This window comes from Macaca mulatta, chromosome 15, assembly GCF_049350105.2.
Source record: "Macaca mulatta isolate MMU2019108-1 chromosome 15, T2T-MMU8v2.0, whole genome shotgun sequence".
Lineage (NCBI taxonomy): Eukaryota > Metazoa > Chordata > Mammalia > Primates > Cercopithecidae > Macaca > Macaca mulatta.
Window position 1 is genome coordinate 116887510 of NC_133420.1, and position 15336 is coordinate 116902845.

The 15336-nt window shown below is 45.0% G+C and overlaps 1 protein-coding gene across 10 annotated transcripts in view; it reads right to left on the bottom strand.

Annotated features, from left to right (window-relative positions):
* GOLM1 (golgi membrane protein 1) overlaps positions 1-15336 on the bottom strand; it is a 77128-nt gene that overhangs the window by 46887 nt on the left and 14905 nt on the right. For 3 of the 10 annotated variants that reach the window (XR_013404929.1, XM_028835295.2, XM_015118012.3), the window contains exons 2-3: positions 8783-8932; positions 7008-7187 (exon numbers count right to left, since the gene is read on the bottom strand). Coding sequence is in view for 8 of the 10 variants with exons in the window: in XM_028835295.2 (XP_028691128.1) it covers positions 7008-7187; positions 8783-8911 (309 nt within the window). In the remaining 2 variants the exon portion in view is untranslated. Of the gene's footprint in view, positions 1-7007; positions 7188-7481; positions 8933-9007; positions 9157-9273; positions 9525-10194; positions 10293-15336 lie in introns of those variants that run through there. The other 7 variants (XR_013404927.1, XM_077966288.1, XM_077966291.1 and 4 more) reach the window with 6 other exon arrangements.

The following is a 15336-nucleotide window of genomic DNA, read 5'->3' on the forward strand; positions in this document are numbered from 1 at the left end:
TTTATCTTGTGATTCAGTACATTTACACACATATATACATATATACACACATATATATGTATATGTACACATGTATATTTAGAAACAGGGTCTCGCTCTGTCACCTAGTCTGGCATGCAGTGGTGCAATTATAGTTTATTGAACCTCAAACTCCTGGGCTCAAGTGATCCTCCCACCTCAGCTTCCTGAGTAGCTAGGACGACAGGCACGCAACAACCATTCCCAGCTACTTTTAAATTTTCTGTAGAGACAGGGTCTCAGTATGTTGCCCAGGCTGGTCTTGAACTCCTGGCCTTAAGCAATCCTCCTGCCTTAGCCTTCCAAAGCACATATTTTTTATATAAAATGCAACAATGGTGGTCAGGCATGGTAGCTCATGCCTGTAATCCCAGCACTTTGGGAGGCCAAGGCAGGTGGATCACTTGAGGCCAGGAGTTTGAGACCAGCCTGGCCAAAATGGAGAAACCCCGTCTCTACTAAAAATACAAAAATTAGCCAGGTGTGGTGGTGCAGGTCTGTAATCCCAGCTACTCGGGAGGCCGTGAGAATCGCTGTGAGGTGGAGGTGGAGGTTGCAGTGAGCCGAGATCATGCCACTGCACTCCAGCCTGGGCAACAGAGTGAGACTCTGTCTCAAAAAGGAAAAAAAAAAAAAAAAAGCAATAATGGTTTCATAACACAATAGTTAACATATATAATAACACTCTAATAGTTTTAGTTTTTTTAACACGTGGGTCATTATCCACTAAATTATTAAGCATAGCTTACTATAAGGTCCCAAACTGTAGTTGGCAAACACTGCAAGCTTGGAAAAACCCCAGGTGCCTGAAGCGCACTGTATGAGTATACCCACTGTACCTTCTTCTCAAGGAGTAAAAAACTAGAAACAACTTAAAGGCTCACCAGTAAGCAGTGGGTCAATAAACTGGGGTATATTTATACAAAGAAAGAGGGTACGGCAGCTAGAAAGAATGAACTAAATCTATAAAATCAATAAAGACCTCAGAAACAACAGTGACGACAAAAAGCAACTTACAGAATGATAGAGTAACCAAACATATACATTAAAACACAGAAAAAATAAACATGTTGTTTATGAACGTGTATAGTAATAGTTCAGGAATAAAAGCTACAAGCCAGGCGCGGTGGCTCAAGTGTGTAATCCCAGCACTTTGGGAGGCCAAGACAGGCGGATCATGAGGTCAGGAGATTGAGACCAGCCTGGCTAACATGGTGAAACCCGGTCTCTACTAAAAAATACAAAAAAAACTAGCCGGGCGAGGTGGCGGGCGCCTGTAGTCCCAGTTACTTGGGAGGCTGAGGCAGGAGAATGGTGTGAACCCGGGAGGCGGAGCTTGCAGTGAGCTGAGATCCGGCCACTGCACTCCAGCCTGGGCCACAGAGCAAGACTCCGTCTCAAAAAAAAAAAAAAAAAGAAATATAAGCTACAAAGACAACCATTAACATTCACAACAGTGGTTGTACAGGCAGGAGGGAAAGGAGGGAAGAGACAGAGAAGCGGAACCCAGAGAACCTTGACTGTATTTATGATGTTTTTTGCTTTAAATAATATCTGGGTGAAGGGCACTCAGGTGTGAGCTTATTATTCATCTGACCTCTCTGCATGTCCAGCTATTTCATAAGAAACCCACTTTATGTCTCATGATGTCACCATCACACAGCTGTTGAGAAGCTCATGTGATGTCTTGCACTTGCCCACCCCCTCTGGGTGACATTCTAAGGGGTATCTGAGCAAGCCTGTCTCAGTGCTGAGGACCTCGAGATTCACGTATACTCAAATCCTAGGTGAGCTGGCCATTTTGGGGAAAAAAGTAGGGATCAGTAAGTTTCCAATCGGGTTCAGCTTCTAAAAACATTCAAGGATTCCAGTAAATGTGGGTGAAGATGAAAGAAATACCTTAGAAAAACAAGTATTAACTCAATTACTTTGTAACAGCTTTACCAAATTACATTTAGATGAATTATAGTCAGGCATTGCTTAACGATGGGGATACGCTCTGAGAAATGCATCATTATGAGATTTTGTCTTTGTGCAACCATCATAGAGTGCACTTATACAAACCTAGATATTATAGCCTACTACACACCTAGGCTGTATGGTACAGCCTACTATTCCCACGCTACAAACCTGTACAGCACGGGACTGTACTGAATACTGCAGGCCTTGTAACACAGTGGTAAGTATTTGTGTATCTAAGCATAGAAAAGATGCAGTAAACCGATGGTATTAGAATTTTATGGGTCCATCATTGACCAAAACATCATATGTGGCATGTGACTGCATATCTCTTAATTATAATGCCCTTTAATTTTTAAATCACTTCACTGAAGAAGAGTAAAAAGGAAACTGGAAAAAAAAAAAAAAGATGACCCTGACAATGTATTTTTATTTCTTTTTTTTGTTTGTTTGTTTGTTTTTTTTGAGACGGAGTCTCGCTCTGCCGTTCAGGCTGGAGTGCAGTGGCCCGATCTCAGCTCACTGCAAGCTCCGCCTCCTGGGTTTATGCCATTCTCCTGCCTCAGCCTCCCCAGTAGCTGGGACTACAGGCATCCGCCATCTCGCCCGGCTAGTTTTTTGTATTTTTTAGTAGAGACGGGGTTTCACCGGGTTAGCCAGGATGGTCTCGATCTCCTGACCTCGTGATCCGCCCGTCTCGGCCTCCCAAAGTGCTGGGATTACAGGCTTGAGCCACCGCGCCCGGCCGCATTTTTATTTCTAAAAGTGTAATTCTGCAAAACACTTGATCTCAATCACCAGTTTCTGGATCAGCTAGCTGTATCACAGTGGTCTGGAAATTTAGAAAAAAAAAAAAACCATGTATGAATACGTGTGTGTATGTCTGTGTATGTGTGAGATCTTTAAAAAAAATTCTATATTCTGAGGCCAAACATCCAGAGAGTCTGATCCAGTGTAATTTTTAATCTGTATTTTGTTCATAAGCTCGCAGGTGGTTATCATGAGCAGCCAGGCGAAGGAGGATTGCTCTGAAACAACTTCCATAACAAATAAGGTCAAAACGCTAAGCTGGGGTGTAAACAAAAGCTGATTTGATAAGCTGAATGGATCATTCTGCATGAGAACACCAACAAGCTGCAGAGACTTACTTTCGGGGGGGCACAACTCCCCAGGCCGAAGGTGATTTCATCTTCCATTGCCCAATTCCCCACACCGCTCCCGAATCTTACAGAGAAGGGGGAAAGGCACCAAGGAACCGCAGGAGACTCAGACTCTGCCCTCTGCTCCACCAAGGAACATGGCTCCTTATGACTCAGAAGCCCAAACAAGGCTTTCCCCAGCATTCTGCCAACCACTCAAACCTGTGCTGTTCAATGAGGCCATTATTTAGCTATTTACATTTAAATTAGATAAAATTCAATTCTTCAGTCCCACTAGCCACGTTTCAGTTATTCATCAGGCTCATGTGGCCAGTGGCTACTGTACTGCACCAGCACACACAAACATTTCTGTCATCACAGAAAATTCTATCAGACAGGGCCGACCCAAAGCAGTAATTTCATTATGAACAGGTGTTTGTTCACATTTTCTCTGATGATAGGTTTGGTTTTCAAGCTTTTGTCCAGCCCCCCACTTGAGGGATACAACACCCACCCGAGTGACAGTGACTGCTGGAGGTGAGGAATGCTGGCAGAGACAGGCAGGGAAATCTCTAGGTCAGATGTAATTTGCAAACCACCCCCAGCCACAGGTCCCCACACCCCACCTCCTCCTATGGCTGAGAATCACCATGGTTCTTAAAAAATTTTTTAAGGAGCCTTGTTCCAGTTCTAACCACAAATGCTAACCTTCTAAGATTTAAAAAAAAAAAAAAGAGACAATGTAGAGAAAAGTATTTAGGTGAAGGATCAGCTCATTCACGTAGCCAAAACAGAGCTAGTTAGAACACAGCGGTCTTTGGAAGCAAGGAGATATAAAGAGGATGTTTTTAAAGTTTCTACTGTGAAGTCTTTAATGCAGACAAAGGTAAACAAGCTAGTATGCTGAACTCCCACGTACCCATCACCAGCTTCAGCACTGACCAACTCAAGCCCACCTGGTTTCCTCTATGCCGCCTCCCCTCCACCTTGGTGCCCTTCAGGTACAAGCAGCCAAGAAGCTGTGTCCACACTGAAGGAAGAGGAAGGCCAGTGTGCAGGGGCGGAGGCTGGCCAAGGGGCTCTCTAGGGTCTAGGTGTTAAGCAGCTAACTCTCTGAGCCTCCGTTCACTAATAAAATGAGCCCCAATCTCATCACACTGCCGGGAGGAATTCATGAAATGGTCCCTGTGAAATGCTCAGCCTCATGTCTGGCCAAGCACAGGCTCAGGAAACGTCCACTCCAGTGGCTGGTGTGGTGCCCGTCATCGTTCTCCTTCCGCAGCCCCGCCACACTGCCTGCTCTTAGTTCCACCTCCCTCGGTGTCTTCCTAACTCTTTTGAAAGCTAGCACAATTTGGTTTCAAGGTTTCAATATGGGAGGAAAACAAAAAAATCTGCTATGGTCTGAGTGTGGGTGTCCTTCAAAATCCATACGCTGAAACCAAATCACCAAATATCAAATGGAGATGATAATGTCAGAAAGTGAGGCCTCTGGGAGGGTCAAGCCCTCATACACGGGATTAGTGCCATAAAAGAGGCCCCAGAGAGCTGCCTCGTCCCTCCCACCAGGCAAGGACACCACAAGGCGGCGGCGGCCATGAACCCGGAAGTGGGCCCTCACCCGATGAATCTGCCCTTGTCTTAATCTTTGACTTCCCAGCCTCCAGACCTGTGAGAATAAACATTTGTTTATACGTTGCCCAGTTTATGATATTTTGTTATAGCAGCCTTAAACAGACTAATTCTCTGTTCTATTAAATGTCCATACCGAAAGAGATAATATTATCACCACTACCGTGGTGGCTTACGACTGCACCCACCACTGCTGCTGTGATCACGGCCTCCACTGCCATTGGCACAATGAGGCAGAATAATACCAACCACCAGCTGCTGAGCTTCCATTCTACGTTGAGCACTGTGTTAAACGCTTTATCAACATTATCCCATTCAGTCCTCACAGGCACCCTGTGAGATTCCTTTCTCGTTTCCACTTGACAGTTGAGAAAATAGATCCAGAGAATTTAAGTGACTTCCCTAAAATCACACAGCTGAGGAAACTTTAAACCCAGGTCTGCCTGACTCAGAAGCTCCATGCCTCCCACCACCAAACCACAGCTAAAATCCTCCTGCAGCTAAGGTTTGATGTGAGAACCCACCCTTGCTCACCAAAATGAAAAGACATTTATATCGCATATTCTATAAGAGAAAAACTGTGAAAACAGACTCTCTTTTCAAATAGCTACTTGATGCTCTTTTTTTTTTCTTTTTGAGAGATGAGGTTAAAGGGGATTTCAGGAGCACAAAAAGCGTATCTGACCAGTGAGAAAAGGAAAGAAACATAAAGAAGCACTTTATTACTATAACATTATGAACAATTCCCAGGGAAGAAATATGAGCTTGCAAATACAGGAAAGTACTCCGCAAATTTAAAAAAAAAAAAAAAAAAGTACTTCTTGCATTTTAAATCAGTTATGCGAGAAAAGTCTGAGTCCCTTCCTGGAAATAATTCATTTTCTGAGACAATTCAAGATAATGGAAGTTGAGCTACAACCTTCTTCCAATAAATTAGCCACTCCAGAGAGAGGTACATGTATTATAAACGCCAAATTTTTCAGGCCGGGCACGGTAGCTCACACCTGTAATCTCAGCACTTTGGGAGGCCGAGATGGGCAGATCACCTGAGGTCAGGAATTTGAGACCAATCTGACCAACATGGTGAAATCTCATCTCTACTAAAAATACAAAAATTAGCTGCACGTGATGGCACATACCTGTAGTCCCAGCTACTTGGGAGGCTGAGGCAGGAGAATTACTTGAACCCAGGAGGCAGAGGTTGCAGTGAGCCAAGACGGCACCATTGCACTCCAGTCTGGGCAACAAGAGGGAAACTCCATCACAAAAAAAAAAAAAAAAGCCAAATTTTTCTAATTAATAAGTGGCCATGAGTTTGATGCACTTTGGGACAGGAGATATTAGTAACTCACACAGTTACACAATTTAATAAACAAAATATAGCCATATATTCCTACACAAGAAAACCAGGCCGGGCACGGTGGCTCACACCTGTAATCCTAGCACTCTAGGAGGCCGAGGCAGGCAGATCACAAGGTCAAGAGATCGAAACCATCCTAGTCAAAATGGTGAAAAACCCCATCTCTACTAAAAATACAAAAAGTAGCCAGGCATGGTGGCCGGCAGCTGTAGTCGCAGCTACTAAGGAGGCTGAAGCAGGAGAATCTCTTGAACCCAGGAGGTAGGGGTTGCAGTGAGCCGAGATTGCACCACTGCACTCCAGCCTGGGTGACAGAACGACTCCATCTCAAAAAAAAGAAAAAAAAGAAAACCAGAAAACCTGACACATAAAGCTTAGATATTTTAACTAGCAGGAAGCCCCTTTTAATCTACGCAGGATTTGTTGGTTTTATTCTTAGCTTAAAAGCCAGTGTGCAGTACCCTACTTTCTCTGTTAGTATTTAGTAGAGTCTGCCTCTCCTCTCCGTTAGATACTTGGAGGGCACAAATATCATTCCTCTGAGATATAAGCACCTGGCATAAGCCTGGCACAGAGTGGGTATTTAATACATGTTTGTAGAAAGTGGAAAAAAAAAATCAATAGGAGAGAGGAAAAAAAAAAAAAGCCAATAGGACGAATCTGAAATTGTTCTTCTGCATTTCTCCTGTTTATTACCATTGCAAAAGGCTTCACCGCAAGCCCAGCCAGGGACTTGGAGGGAAAAGGGGGAGAATGCCCACAGCTTGATCAACGGGCTCTTTCCACATAATTACATAAACCTAAACCCAGCCGCTGGCCCATCCTCCTGCCAAGAAGAAACAGACAATGTAGACACCATCCCTTAGAAGAGAACTGAGAGGAAACAAAGCAGGCCTTGCCTTTTCGTCCTGGTACAGCTTGTTGACACTCTCCAGCTGGAAGTTGTGGCTGGACTGGATTTTGTCGAGCTGCTCCCGCTGCTTCTCCAGCTCTCCCTGGAACTCGTTCTTCTTCAGCTCCACGGCGCCTCTCTCCGCGGCCGCCCTGCGGACCCTGCCTTCCAGCTCCATGATCCGTGTCTACAAGGAGACCACAGCGTTAGGGCTGATGCCAAGTTACCCACGGAGCCTGGACCAGCTGAGTGCCCTCCACAAAGACCACCCTGGGGCCCAGGGCCAGCACCAGCCTCATATACACGAGTGCCCAAGGCTCTGTGTTTTAAGTCAACTGTAAAGAAGCTGGCACAGGTTCTTCTGGAAAAATGGTCTCTGTCAGTGTAAGTGAAGGCAGGCTCCATGCACTCACACCACGCTTCCCACTGGGTTTTCGTGAGGCTTAAATACGCTAAGTGCATAGAATGCCTCATGCTTTACCTGACATGAGATGATGCTCAAATATTTAGTTGTCCTTCTCCGCTAACAAAGCACTTAACAAATCTTTAGCAGACATGATTTCTGAAAACAGATTCAGCTCTCCAACCCAGACAAGCAGACTTCATCTGCCCAGAGAAGAGGAGCTCCTGTGGAAGCTGAGACACAGGGAGTACAAGCCCAGGAGGGTAAGTGTGAGAACAGGACAAAGCGCAGACAGGCTGAGGTGCCACGGCTAAGCCCACGCGGGGTGGAATCCCTGCTCCACCTCAGCCTCTCTGTGGCTCAGTCTGACACCCTGTGAAATGAGGAAAGTCAAGTCCCAACCTTGTAGGGTTTGTGCACCAAAGGAGTCATTTGTGTAAAGTACTGTGGAAGAGAAATTATTCTGACATTTATTAAAACGGTAAGAAAGACTACTCAATATGATTGCGGTAAGAGAGGGAAACTGTGCTCAATGCTGCACACATCAAACACAGCTAGGGATTTACAGTCAATGAGCGAGCACAGTGCGGGGAGCCGGTGCATGGAAATCGCCCTCAGAGTAGGGGGATTCCTGCTAAACTGGCCTAACGAGATTCTTGCTAAACGCAGGCCAAGCACTTAGACAGCAAGGGTAGGGATGAGGAACCTGGTCAAGGATCAGGGGTAGAAGGATGGCTTAGCGGGATCCTTTGCTATGACTCGGCTGGGCACGCCAAAGACAGGGAGTGGGAGTTGGGAGGGGCCAAGATCAAGGCCTAGTCAAGACAACGGCTCAGAAGGGACCGATTCAAGTTTGATCAAGAGGACCATCTCTGTCACTGCTCAGCACCGTACCTGACCCATGACTGCAACAGTAAATGAGAACCTTAAAATTATCGTTATTAAATGATGAAGATAAAGATTGGTACCTTTAAAAACATATTTCTTACACCCATCATCCAAGCACACTTCCAGTACTGCTCTTCGATATCTTGTGCACTGGAGGACCGCAAACGACGGACTGTGGCCAGTGTATGTAAGCAGGCTGTCTTCCCAGAACCACCCCAGTAGCTCAAATGAAAGCTGTTAACTCACAGGAAAAGCAGGGAGGGATACAACCGCAATCCTACACAACCACAGGGGGGGCCTCTCCCACCCAAAGCGGAGCCGCTTGGGGTCTGACCCAGGGCTGTGGGGGTGTGCAGAGCCCTAAACTCACCTTACAGCATGTGCCCCGTGCAAAATGCCCTGGCTGGCAATGAACAACAAACGCCTCGGACCCCATAACAAAATAAACAAAACATAAACATAAAATAAACATAATAAACAAAACAAAACACCTGGAGATCCACGCTCCGGGAGCTCGCAATCCAGTAATTGAAGCCCAAGACGATGATGCAGGCCACCAGGGCGGCCAGCACGAGCGGCGGCGACTTCATGCTGCGACGCCCGTTTCCCAAGCCCATCATCTCAAAATCAGCACTGAGAATCTGCCAAGTAAAAGCAAATAAATACGCGTCAATGCTAGTATTTATCATCTCCAAAGCAGACTGTATCATCCTTACAACAGAGAGGGAACGGGTCTTGCCAGGAAGCATGGGCTGGTAGCTGCTTCTTGATGTGCAAAGCTGTCGAGGGAGAAGAATATTCGGACGGCACGCACAGAGCCCACGGTGCTGTGCACCCAGGGCAGTGTGGCCAGCTCCCAGGACAGGCTCAGAGGAGCAGGCACCGCCCCGAAACCTGTCACAGATTAGCTCGAGACCTGGGGCAAGACATGATTTCTCTTACACTTCAGATTCCTTCCCTGTAAAATCCTTACCATACTCACCTTCCCGACAGAGTTTGAGAATTAATCATTTCTGTAAGCAGCAATGTTTGAGAAGTAATCATTTCTGTAAACACCAATAACAAATATTAGGTGCTTCCGCATCATATTAGAAAGAGTATATTGCTCATTACTCCTCAGAGACAGCTTTTTGCTTTGAGTCCTAACAAGGGAGGTTTTTTCACCCTTGACGGGATTACTAATGACAGCCAATTAAAGCATTTCTCAAGCAAAGCAGAAAACCCATTCTAGAGGTGAATGTGAACCTCCCCCGCCTCCACCCATGTACATCATTATTCAGGCACAGCCCTGGCTGTAGAAGTGTCTTCTCCTTCATGACACACAACAGAAGTGGGAGGTGTGCCATCTGCCTGAAGTCACTGGGAAAAATGTGTTCCATCTTCGGATCTGAGATGGAAACAAGGCATTCACTCCACGCCAAATGAGAGCACCTTGTCTTTCGAACATTCATTTCTCACTTTAGGGACCGTATCTGTGCAACTGCTGCATCGTACACCTCATGATGTCAGGAAAAACAGTGACTCTGTGTGAGAGCTACAGAGTGCACAAAAATACAGCTTAGAAGAAAGACGCCATAAATTTCGTTAATGGGCTTCAATTCAAAGCCAGGTCTGGCCGGCTGCAAGCACTGGTCTCCAGGAACAAGGAAACTAGACTTTTCCAAACGGCTTTTGCTGAGCCAGATAAAACAGAACCTTATCAGAGTGAGAGCGGTTGCACTGCAACAAATAGCCTTTGAGCACAGAGCGCCTTTCACGCCAGGGGTGTCTAGCAACAGAGGAGGGAAGGGAAGGGGAAGAGGAGGGGAAAAGACAAAGGATGGGGAGGGAAGAGGAGACCACCGAGGATTCACCTGCAAAACACAATTCTTAGCAGTGAGAACATGGGAGAGCTGATCCTCACCCGATGGTCTTTCCAAGTAGGTCACCAAAAGACTTCCTCTTTAACAGCTGGCTACTAGTATGGGGGCCTGCCCGGAGATAAAGCAGCAATCTAGCCGAATCATCTAAAATAAAGCACCCCCAAAATTACCATGGGTGGAAATTCTGACCTGCGCTCATGTCTTACCAGCTTCTGGCCTCTTAGGATGAACGGGGAGACAACGTTTTTCTTTCAATTATCAGCTGATACCAGCAAGCACTGAATATACTCAAGGAGCATAAGTGCAGACACAAGAAACTTCTAGAAGATTCTACAGATCTGCTGAAAAAGTGTCTTCACTGTGCTATCGTATCTCATTTTGATCACAAGAGTCTCTTTTTTGACTCTTAAGTGTTTTAAAATTTTTATGTATTTATTTTAGAGACGGGGTCTCTGTCACCCAGAGTGGAATCTTTTCCAAATGGCTTTTGCTAAGGAAAAAATGGGAAACTACACACAGTAAAGTATAAATTGGCCGGGCACGATGGCTCACGCCTGTAATCCCAGCACTCTGGAATGCCAAGGCAGGTAGATGGCCTGAAGTCAGGAATTTGAGACCAGCCTGGCCAACATGGTGAAACCCCGTCTCTACTAAAAATACAAAAATCAGCCAGGCATGGTAGTGCATGCCTGTAGTACCAGCTACTCAGGAGGCTGAGGCAGGAGAAAAGCTTGAACCCAGGAGGCAGAGCTTGCACTGAGCCAAGGTCACACCACTGCACTCCAGCCTGGGTGATAGAGCGAGACTCTGATTCAAAAAAAAAAAAAAAAGTATAATTGCATCTCCCTCATCTGGGTCTTTCTATTCCAATGGTCCTCAACACTCAAGGGGCACCAGCATCACCTGGGACACTTTTTTTTGAGATGGAGTCTCACTCTGTCACCCAGGCTGGAGTGCAGTGGCACCATCTCAGCACACTGCAAGCTTTGCCCCCCAGGTTCATGCCATTCTCCTGCCTCAGCCTCCCGAGTAGCTGGGACTACAGGTGCGCGCCACCAAGCCTGGCTAGTTTTTTGTATTTTTAGTAGAGACAAGGTTTCACCGTGTTAGCCAGGATGGTCTTGATCTCCTGACCTCGTGATCCGGCTGCCTTGGCCTCCCCAAGTGCTGGGATTATAGGCATGAGCCACCACACCCAGACTGAAACTTTTTAAAATATCGATACCTGGGCTCCACCACTGCATTTCTTTTCTTTTTTCCTTTTTTTTTTGGAGACAGGGTCTCACTCTGTTGCCCAGGCTGACATAGCTGCCCAGTGGTGCGATCCCAGCTCACCGCAGCCTCAACTTCCTGGGCTCAAGCGATTCTCCCACCTGGGCGTACCAAGTAGCTGGGATTACAAGCGTGCACCACCATGCCAGCTAATTTTTTCTATTTTTGTAGAGACGGGGTCACACTACGTTGCTCAAGCTGGTCTCAAACTCCTGGGCTCAGTGATCCTCCCGCCTCAGCCTCCTAAAGTGCTGGGAGTACAGGCATGAGCCATCACACCTGGCCCCCACCCCTGCATTTCTAATTCAATGGGGTTTAGAGCAAGGCCCAGATATTGGTATTTTTTAACCTCCCCAGGTGATTCATATGTATAGACACTATTCTAGATGTTTCTAGATGCATATATAAGCATCAATATATTTACTTTAATCCAAACAAGATCATACCATTCACATTATTCTGCAAATGCTGCTTATTTCTTAGTAACACATCTTGCCTCCCTTTTTTCGTAGCACATTATGGTTTGCTCCATTCTTTTCAAAGGGCTGAATAGGGCACCACTGTGTGCCAAGATTTGCTTAACTGATCTCCTACAGAGAAATATTCAAGGCTTTCCAGGCTTACTTCCAACAATGCTACCATAAACAGCCTTACACAGCTGTCCCTCAGTATTCACTAGGGATTGGTTCCAAGACCCCCTGAGGACACCAAAAGCCAAGGATGTTCAAGTCCCTTACATAAAATGGCATATTTGCATCCAACCCAGGCACATCCTCCTCTAAGCTTTAAACCATGTCTAGATTACTTATAATACTTAGTACAATGTAAATGCTATGTAATTAGCTGTTAAGCCATATGTTTAGGAACTAATGACAAAAAAGTCTATACCCGTTCAGTACAGAAGCAACCACTGTAGGCCTAACTATCTTTTTGTTTTTCTGAGACATAGTCTTGCTCTATCGCCCAGGCTAGAGTGTAGTGGCATAAACTGGGCTCACTGAAACCTCTGCCTCCCAGGTTCAAGGGATTCTCCCATCTCAGCCTCCTGAGTAGCTGGGATTAGAGGTGCCCGCCACCACACCCAGCTAGTGTTTTTTTGTTTTGTTTTTTGTACTTTTAGTAGAGAGGGGGTTTCACCATGTTGGCCAGGCTGGTCTTGAATTCTCGGCCTCAAGTGATCTGCCTGCCTCGGCCTCCCAAAGTGCTGGGATTACAGAAGCCATTACGCCAGGCCAGGCTTAACTACATTTTGAACAGCTAGTTGAAACTGCAGATGTGGAGCTGTGCACCCATCTCTGTGCTTACGAACTCTTACCTGTGTGTACAGTCCCTTATTCACAACTTTGAAATCCAAAACAGTCTCTAAAAACTCGGATTTTTAAAAACTTTTCCAGCAACAAAACCTGAACTGAGATCAAGGTCTGATCAGAACTTATCTGAAGCTACTTAACGTCTTTATCTTCCTCCCTTCATGTGAATACTCTTACATTTCACTGCAGAAAGATGGGTGTTTGAGTAGGCGGTGCTGTCCTAGATCCTCCTGGGGCTGTCACATAATATATAATAAATGCCCGGTGTTATCTGAATTCTGAAAAAAGTCCTGAATTCCAAACCTAGCAGGCCTCAAGGAGCTTGAGATGAACCAGCGGCAAGCTTACTGTTGTGAGGCATTGCTCAACACAGGGTCTCGTATCAGCTTTGGGGGCAGTATCACCCCATTTTGCAGGAGATGAAACAAATCACTTCTTTGTGGATCTATTTCTGGGTCAAAAATGTATGTTTTTAATATTGATAGAGCGTCTCTTCCAAAATAGTTGGCAAATTACAAAGGGAAAAACAGTTATATTACATGAAGAATCCTGGCAGATGACACCTTAGCCACTTCAAGCTTGGTATCACTGATAATGAGGCACGTCGACATCACATACCCCCGATATGGTGCACTAGGAGGGCACGGCACCTCTACGGCCTCCTGCCAGCAATGCATAACCTCAATCTCATCAGAAAATTCAGAGGAAGTCAACTCATCGGACATTCTATAACACACGTGGCCGGCATGGTTAAAAAGATAGTGCCAAAAGGTTAATCTCTTTAATTTTGATAAATTCTATGGTTAAGGGGAAACAGGGTAAAGGGTATATAGGAACTATGTGTAATATTTTCCAACCCTTCCATAAGTCTCAACTATATAAATAATTATTTGCTAGATCTTACCATATCTGAAACAGGTCCAACCTGTCAAATGCATGAGCCCCCTGAACCTTCTAGTTAAATATTAACATTTTTAAAATTTCCCTTTTTTTGCTGGGCGCAGCAGCTTACACCTATAGTCCCAGCACTTTAGGAGGCCAAGGCAGGCGAATCACGAGGTCAGGAGTTCGAGACCATCCTCACCAATGTGGTGAAACCCCATCTCTACCAAAAATACAAAAATTAGCTAGGGGTGGCGCGCACCTGTAGTCCCAGCTACTCGGGAGGCTGAGGCAGAAGAATCACTCGAACCCAGGAGGCAGAAGTCGCAGTGGGCCAAGATCGCGCCACTGCACTCCAGCCTGGGGACGACAGAGCGAGACTCCATCACCAAAAAAAAAAAAAAAAAAAAAAAAAAAATTTCCTTCTTTTCATATAGGGGTTTTAATCACAATCTCCTGCAGCAGGAGAATGTCTGTTTTCTGACATGATAACATAGAAAACAAACTTTTTAAGGGTCAACAATCTCATTAGTGATATTTTCAAACATATTAATTGTGAGCACAAATGAGTGTCTTTTCATTTCTTGGCCATCTGCATGTTCATTTTGGTGAAATGCCTTCATATTCTTTGCCCAATTTTAAACTGGGGTGTTCATCTTATTGACTTGCTAAAGCTCTTTGTCTGTTAAAGGTAAACCAATCTTTGGTCCTTCATGTGAATAATTTTTTTTTTCAATTTTTCATCTATTCTTTTACTTTACAGAATGTTTGCCCAAAGTTTTTGTTTTTTGTTTTTTTGTTTTTTTTTTTGAAGGTTCTTTTTTTTTTTTTAAATTATACTTTAAGTTCTGGGATACATGTGTAGAACGTGCAGGTTTGTTACACAGGTATACATGTGCCATGGTGGTTTGCTGCACCCATCAACCAGTCATCTATATTAGTTATTTCTCCTAATGCTAATCCCTCCCCTAGCCTCCCACCACCTCCCCCAAAAGGCCCTGCTGTATGTTTCCCTCCCTGTGTCCATGTGTTCTCATTGTTCAGCTCCCACTTACGAGAACATGTGGTGTTTGGTTTTCTGTTCTGGTGTTAGTCTGCTGAGAATGACGGTTTCCAGCTTCATCCATGTCCCTGGCAAAGGACATGAACTCATCCTTTTTTATGGCTGAATAGTATTCCATGGTGTATATGTGCCACATTTTCTTTATCTAGTCTATCATTGATGGGCATTTGAGTAGGTTCCGAGTGTTTGCTATCGTGAACAGTGCCACAATAAACACACGTGTACATGTGTCTTCACAGTAGAATGACTTATACTCCTTTGGGTATATACCCAGTAATGGGATTGCTGGGTCAAATGGTATTTCTAGTTCTAGATGCTTGAGGAATCACCACACTGTTTTTCACAATGGTTGAACTAACTTACACCCCCACCAACAGTGTAAAAGTGTTCCTATTTCTCCACATCCTTTCCAGTATCTGTGGTTTCCTGACTTTTTAATGAGCACCATTCTAACTGGCGTGAGATGGTATCTCATTGTGGTTTTGATTTGCATCTCTCTAATGACCACTGATGATGAATTGGCTGCATAAATGTCTTCTTTTGAGACGTCTCTGTTCATATCCTTCACCCACTTTTTGATTTTTTTTTTTTCTTGTAACTAAGTTCTTTGTAGATTCTGGATATTAGCCCTTTGTCAGTTGGACAGATTACAAAAA